General features: G+C 36.2%; 1 protein-coding gene and 1 pseudogene across 2 annotated transcripts; both read left to right on the top strand.

Moving 5' to 3' along the window:
• Positions 1-1,382: 1,382 nt before the first annotated feature.
• Positions 1,383-3,921, top strand: LOC112199932 (annotated as a pseudogene).
• A 973-nt stretch (positions 3,922-4,894) lies between these two features.
• LOC112182149 (repetitive proline-rich cell wall protein 1) lies at positions 4,895-6,289 on the top strand. 2 transcript variants are annotated; one of them, XM_040512755.1, is made up of 3 exons: positions 4,895-5,107; positions 5,310-5,585; positions 5,619-6,289. In XM_040512755.1, the coding sequence occupies exons 1-3, from the start codon at positions 4,981-4,983 to the stop codon at positions 6,089-6,091; spliced, it is 876 nt and encodes a 291-aa protein (XP_040368689.1). In that variant the 5' UTR covers positions 4,895-4,980; the 3' UTR covers positions 6,092-6,289. The 2 variants fall into 2 exon arrangements, with proteins under 2 accessions (XP_040368689.1, XP_040368688.1); XM_040512754.1 differs by having other exon boundaries at positions 5,310-6,289.
• The last annotated feature ends 206 nt before the right edge of the window (positions 6,290-6,495 follow it).

Raw genomic sequence — 6,495 nt, 5'->3', positions numbered from 1 at the left:
ACAACCCATATTAGATGCAGTCCGGATGAATTTTTTTATTAATCGCGGTCCTATGACTCAGCTGGCACATTGGATTTATTTCCTTTTTTATCTTGCTGACTCAACACCTAAATTTTTCATTCCTAACATACCCTTATTTAATATATTTTGCACAATAAACAGTAAAAACCAATAAATTAATGAGAATCCTAAATTATTGCAATCTTGTTAATGTAAAATTAGCAAATTTAATGTGTTGACTTTAATTTATATTATTAGTTTCTTGATTGAATTCAAAAGATGAATCTATATATATTAAGATATTATTCTTCCTTCATCTTGCCTATCACACATTGTCTTCTTCTTCTTCTTCTTCTTTTTCCTCCTTTTTTCTACCGAATCATCGTTTTTTCCCTCTTCTTGTTCCATGCATATCTTATTTCCAACACATACTTCTCATTTCTCTGTTTATTTCTATCTTTTTCTTTCACATTAGTATTTTTTTTGTGTGGCTTCTCCCTTCTTAGATTATTTTTAGGTCTTACTAACATGACATCTTCAATTCGCAGCTACCTTTATTATAGATTTGGTAAAAAGTTTTTGCTTACCTTTAATATAGAATCGATTATGATGTTATAGGTAAGATTTGTCCTACAATTTGATTAGACATTTTTATTTCACATTAACATGCCTTATTTATAGGTAAGATTTCACAAGTTAAAAAAAAAATCAAGTTTCTGTAGATCTCTATATCTAAGGTTCTCTCATTATCTCACATTTTCTCTTACATACATTTTATCTTTTAATTAGGTATAAGTTCTATATATACATATTTGTACCTTTTGATTAGATTGAGAATATATTCTATGTTTTTTTTTTCCTGCTTCGTATGTCTAGGTAGATTAAATCTCTACGATACAACTTTAAATACCTACTATATAGATACAATGAAGCAATAATGTTTGAATTTTTGTTCTAATGTTTTTCATCCTATAATGTAGTTATATAAGTATTAGATCTACATCTTATGTATATTGAGTTTATATGAATGCATTTAGTCTTCTTTGTCTGAAAATTATTTATTGATGAATTGTAAATTTTGGAATTTGAATTTAAAATTTAAAATTGAGCTAAAATTGTGATATAATTAGTGAATTTGAAATTATTTACCTTATTTGGTTCTAAGGGCTAAATGGACTATTAAAAAAAGCAAATGGACCGCAATTAACAAGAAAATATGTGCGGACTAGATCTAATTTTTATATAACAAAAAGGACTTGAATCAAATTAACTCAATATAAAGAAACTAACTTAAACATTTCCGCCGAACGAAATACAAAATCCTCTAATTTAAGCAAGAACAAATTCTGGACTCTGGGTTTTCTTCTCTGAGGCAATGGAGGATGCCCCCCAGACACTCATGCTTAAAGCTGGAACCCAGAGAATCCCAACCCATCTTCGTCAACGGCACATGGTTCGAGTCTCGCTTCGACCTCTCCATCACGGACGACCTCAACGCCTGGGTCTGCCATGCCTCCGAAGAAGCGGTTAGAGACCGAGCCACCCAGTGGGACTTGCCAGTATCTGAGGACGTCTCATTAGCCGAGCGCTATTTAGGGTTCTAACACTCTGCTTCCGTCTCCGGATTCATTGATGCCAGCGATGGCCACAGAAGGGTGAGTGCTCACAAATCAAATATAAAAGATTGGGACTTTGAGATTATTTTTGGGAAAGTTTGAATTTTTTGTGGTGATTATTTGTGTGGCAGTTGTCATGGACTTTTGAAAAGGAAGGGATGAAGCTAGAATGGCTATGGAAGTGTCAATAAGGAAACAACAGCTGCAGCTAGTGTTGGATTTTCTGATGGATGCAAATGTTGGGCTAAGTGTAAGTGTTTGCATAGTCATTGTTGAGCTTATGGAATTCATTTCATAATGTTGTTATAGGTGTGTTTTATGAATGTGATGTGGGATGGTAGACAAATAAGATTGAATTAGAAATCGAAAACTTAAACTTTCCTTTTGGAAATTTGGAATTTGATGTCTCATCTAAGTTTTGTGAAGAATTTTTTGTTTATGAGGAAACCCATTTGGGTCTTCCACAGGCCCGGCCTTAGCCCAGGGCAGGCAGGGCGATAGCCCAGGGCCCAAATCTCTCTTAGTCTCTTTCTGCTGGGAATCAAATTAAGAGAAAAAGCAGGAATTCAAAAAGCTGCTGCAACTAGACAAAAGGGAATGTCCATTCTTGGGCAATTCACATGTGGCAACATATAGAGGCCCTGCAACTAGACAAAAGAGCAGTTCACAATTTCACATAGGAGCTGCTGCCATTTGACAAAAATGAAGGAATACAACATTGGGTACTTATGATGCATCGGGTTTAGGGCAGAAGTTGATGCTAGTATGCTACATTAGACTGAGTTTGTTAACCTCAGATATGCTGATTTATATTGCCTAGGAGCTGAATGTTTCAACAAAAGCTTAAATATAGACTCCCAATTTTCCTGGGAAGAGGTGCCAAGATCAATCATAAAGGAGATTTTTTTGTTAGTAGTTGACGACATCTCTTCATGTAACATGATACTTCGGAGAATATCTCTCACCAGTCATGGGGTTAGTGATAAGAATCAATATACTAAGTTGGCTCCTGGTGTGGCAAACTTTTAAGAAGTAACTAATTGAAGCTTCTTCTATTTGTGAAGTTCTTTCATATTCGAGTCAGTGTTGTACTGCTTGTACATTTGAGAGTGCAACTGTTTTGTTTGTCGCATTCATGCTAGTGTATGTCTGTCTGTATAGGAAGAAGTTGTGAGAAAAACTCAAATCATTTGAAAGGTTGAAAGTGGAAGCTGAGAAGGGTCTAACACAGGGTGAATTAAAAGATTGCCAATGAGAAGATGGAGTTTGAATCCGCAGTTTATGCAAAGGTGTAGCTTAAGTTTTTCATATCTATGATTTGTTCATTGATTTCTCACTGTGTGTTCTCAAAATGTTTATATATATATATATATATAGAGCTTCAAACTTCTCGTCATATAAAACAGCTAAAAATCACCACATCATCACGAAACTTGTTTTCCCACATGAGTCATGAAGAATGTTCTGGCAATTTATGGTTATGAGTCTAGTGTTTAATCAGATGATAAATAATGCTTGTAGATGAAAACCCTAACGCTGCATTTGGTGTCATGTTGAAGATATTACGTTGAGCTGTTGTCTTGTCAATTTCTTTTATACTCTTTTATAATCATTGAAGTTAAAGACTTATTCATCTTTGCCAAGTTGGATGGATAGGATACTTCAGCACTAGGAGCAATTGTTTGGTAAATATTCCTTGGTTTTGAACTAATTACTTAACCCTTCCAAATGTGCGTCAGAATTACAATTTGATCAAACATTTAATTGGCTCGAATTATTGTTTTTTCTGGGAATCAAATACTTTGAGTAGTTTTCTGGAATTTTGTCTTGAAGACCTTGACTGACTTCTTCCCTTTTTCTAGTTTCTTGGGGTCTTGAATTCAAAGAAGGCTAAACTAAGAGAGCTTTGGGACAAGCTCTCAAAACAAGAAGCGGCTGGGAAACTGCCACAAGAGGAAGAGAGCACAGACAAAACTGAAACTTATGTCAGTGATGATGAGAATAGTGATGTAGAAACCTTGAAAGATCCTCCAGCTACCTCCACGGATATTCTATCTAGTAGGTCTCAAGGTCGAAAGAGGGCATTGGAGAAATAGACTCACATTTTTCCATTCCAAATTTCAGCATGTTTCTGCTCCATGTAAAGAGGAAATAATGAAATTCTAGGTTTGATTATTTTAGGAACCTGTATATATTCCATATTCGGAGATCTGATATGATTCTTGTTATTTGTAATTAATTAAACGCATGAGAACTTAGCAGATATTTTTGATAAAAAAATTTCATTCCCGTAGATTCATTCCTAATACCTACTCTCCCCTTGATTATCAAACCTCCTTGATATTCTGGAATTGATTCCTGACATTGACGTGAGACGTACACTAGTTGATTCTCATACCCGTTGGTAGTAATTAAACGCATGAGAACTTAGCTATTAGAATCAATTCCTTCATTTCTATACTCATTTCAAGTAAATAAACGTACCATAAAAGTATTCTTACGTTGGTTCTAATTGTGTTACCGGGGCATCGATAATATCGGTGGCCTTGAAGCAACATTGCCAATGTTAACACATACATCACAATGACCATTAAGAAGATCTGATGTCTAACTAAAAAACTTTAATTAGCCGAATGATACTCTTTCTTTCGATCACTTTTTTTTTGTTGCCCCTAATACACTCAATACTAAGACGAGGAGTTGGAGCCATGACGTACATTATGAGAGCCACCCCATGATATGGACTTGTAAGAAAAATGGAAAAAGAATACATTGGATTGTATAGCATCACTATTAAAGCTTATATTTTGGTCAGTAATGTTAGTGGACGGTTTCAATATTTCCCATACGTAATCATTTGTATAGGCGTTTGGGTGGATGAACAGTAAGATCATTTCGACATGGAAATGATCGACCGATCGACCAAGGCACTAAGGTGACCAAGCACAATATTCAACTAATTAATAAGCGGTTGTCTACTGTTATCTTTCACATGGAAAAGGGATAATGTGGGACGACTAGTCTTACTCAATATTAATGCCATTTGACAGAAGATTTAGATGCTGGTTACAGTTAGAGAAGTAGATCGAAGCTCGATATCAATGAAAATGAATTATCATTTGAGCTACAAAAACGGCGAGCATTAGCATATTTATGCTAATAATAATAATGCTAATTAATGAATTTAGCTCATCTCTGGCCCTCAGACATTTAAGTGCAAGCAAAGCAAACCTCCTAGATGTCTTCCCAAATTTGTTATATATAACAATGCCAGCCTGTGGAATCAACTCATCAAGCACAAGAGCTGCTTAAACCAAACTTTCGTTACGCGCGCTATTCAGTGTAACACTTTAGGGTTCTCGACATGCACATCCGTCCTGCTTTCCATGGGGCTCTACTGGGTCTCTGGATCTGCTTGTTTACTTCAAGCTTCTGCTACGGTGATGAGAAGACCATCGAGGCAGCCGGAGGGCCAAGCAAAGTTTTCTCAGGTGAGATATATATGTATATCGATCGATCCAGCACATATCGATTCGTGCCTACACTTCTTTTATCGTATAAGACTAAAAACAAATTACTTATTTGAAGCTATGTACGCAATTTTCTATTTTTTTTTTTTTATATTTTTTTCTATATGATAATATTTGAGAATAACATTGTGTATGTCTTTGTGCATGTTCAAAATGATCGAAGAGTTGAAAACAACTGAGGCTGCAGATCTCAATGAAGAGGAAAAGTTTGCAGTACTACCACCAAAGCCGTTCTTCAAGAAACCACTTCTGCACAAGGTTCCCACTCTGAAGAAGCCATTTCCACAAAAGCCGTACTTCAAGAAACCACCTTTACATAATATTCCCATTGTCAAAAAGCCATCACCACCATCTGTTCCTGTTTTCAAGATCCCACCGTTCAAGAAGCCGATTCCTTCCCCAATTCCACAAGAAGAAAAACCTTTTTTGAAGAAGCCATTTGTCCATCCTATTCCAAAATTCAAAAAGCCATATTTCCATCCAGTTCCAGTTTACAAGAAGCCAATTTTACCCCCAGTGCCGGTTTACAAGAAGCCATATTTCCATCCAGTTCCGGTTTACAAGAAGCCAATTGTCCCCCCAGTGCCGGTTTACAAGAAGCCATATTATCCAGTTCCGGTTTACAAGAAGCCAATTCCCCCCCCAGTGCCGGTTTACAAGAAGCCATATTATCCAGTTCCGGTTTACAAGAAGCCAATTCCCCCCCCAGTGCCGGTTTACAAGAAGCCATATTATCCAGTGCCGGTTTACAAGAAGCCATGTCCTCCACTTCCGGTTTACAAGAAGCCAATTTTCCCCCCAATTCCGGTTTACAAAAAACCATTTTTCCCCCCAGTTCCGAAATTTAAGAAGCCAGTTTTCTCCCCAGTTCCGGTTTACAAGAAACCATTATTCCCTCTAGTTCCAAAATTTAAGAAGCCATTTCCTCCACATGTGGCTCCCTAGTCCTAAGATAGCTTATGAATTTCTCTTTCAACATGGAAGTCATATATTAGTATAAAATAAAGTCTATCTCACATAGAAAGAGAAAGACAACGATGACAAAAAGAAAGAACAAGGAAATTACTGTTGTTAGGATTTTATCATGTGCGTGAAATGAAATATATGTTCTTCAGGTTGTGTGGCTACTGCATGTTTAATTAATACCAACTTTGGGTTTTTTTTTTTTTTTGAGGGGCTGGTGCAGCTGCCCTAAAGTCACGATTAATGAAATTGCAGAATATAAGGGAGGAATGTAGAGCCTGAACCCCAGATTACAATAAGCATAAGGAGAACATCTTAAAATAATACCAAGACTCTCCACTAAATCTATGTATTCTAACAAGCACCAAATAGCCAAAAGTGCACGA

This window comes from Rosa chinensis, chromosome 1 (assembly GCF_002994745.2).
Source record: "Rosa chinensis cultivar Old Blush chromosome 1, RchiOBHm-V2, whole genome shotgun sequence".
NCBI classification, from domain to species: Eukaryota; Viridiplantae; Streptophyta; class Magnoliopsida; order Rosales; family Rosaceae; genus Rosa; species Rosa chinensis.
The sequence above is the reverse complement of the archived record's forward strand: the minus strand, read 5'-3'. Positions and strand labels throughout refer to the sequence as shown.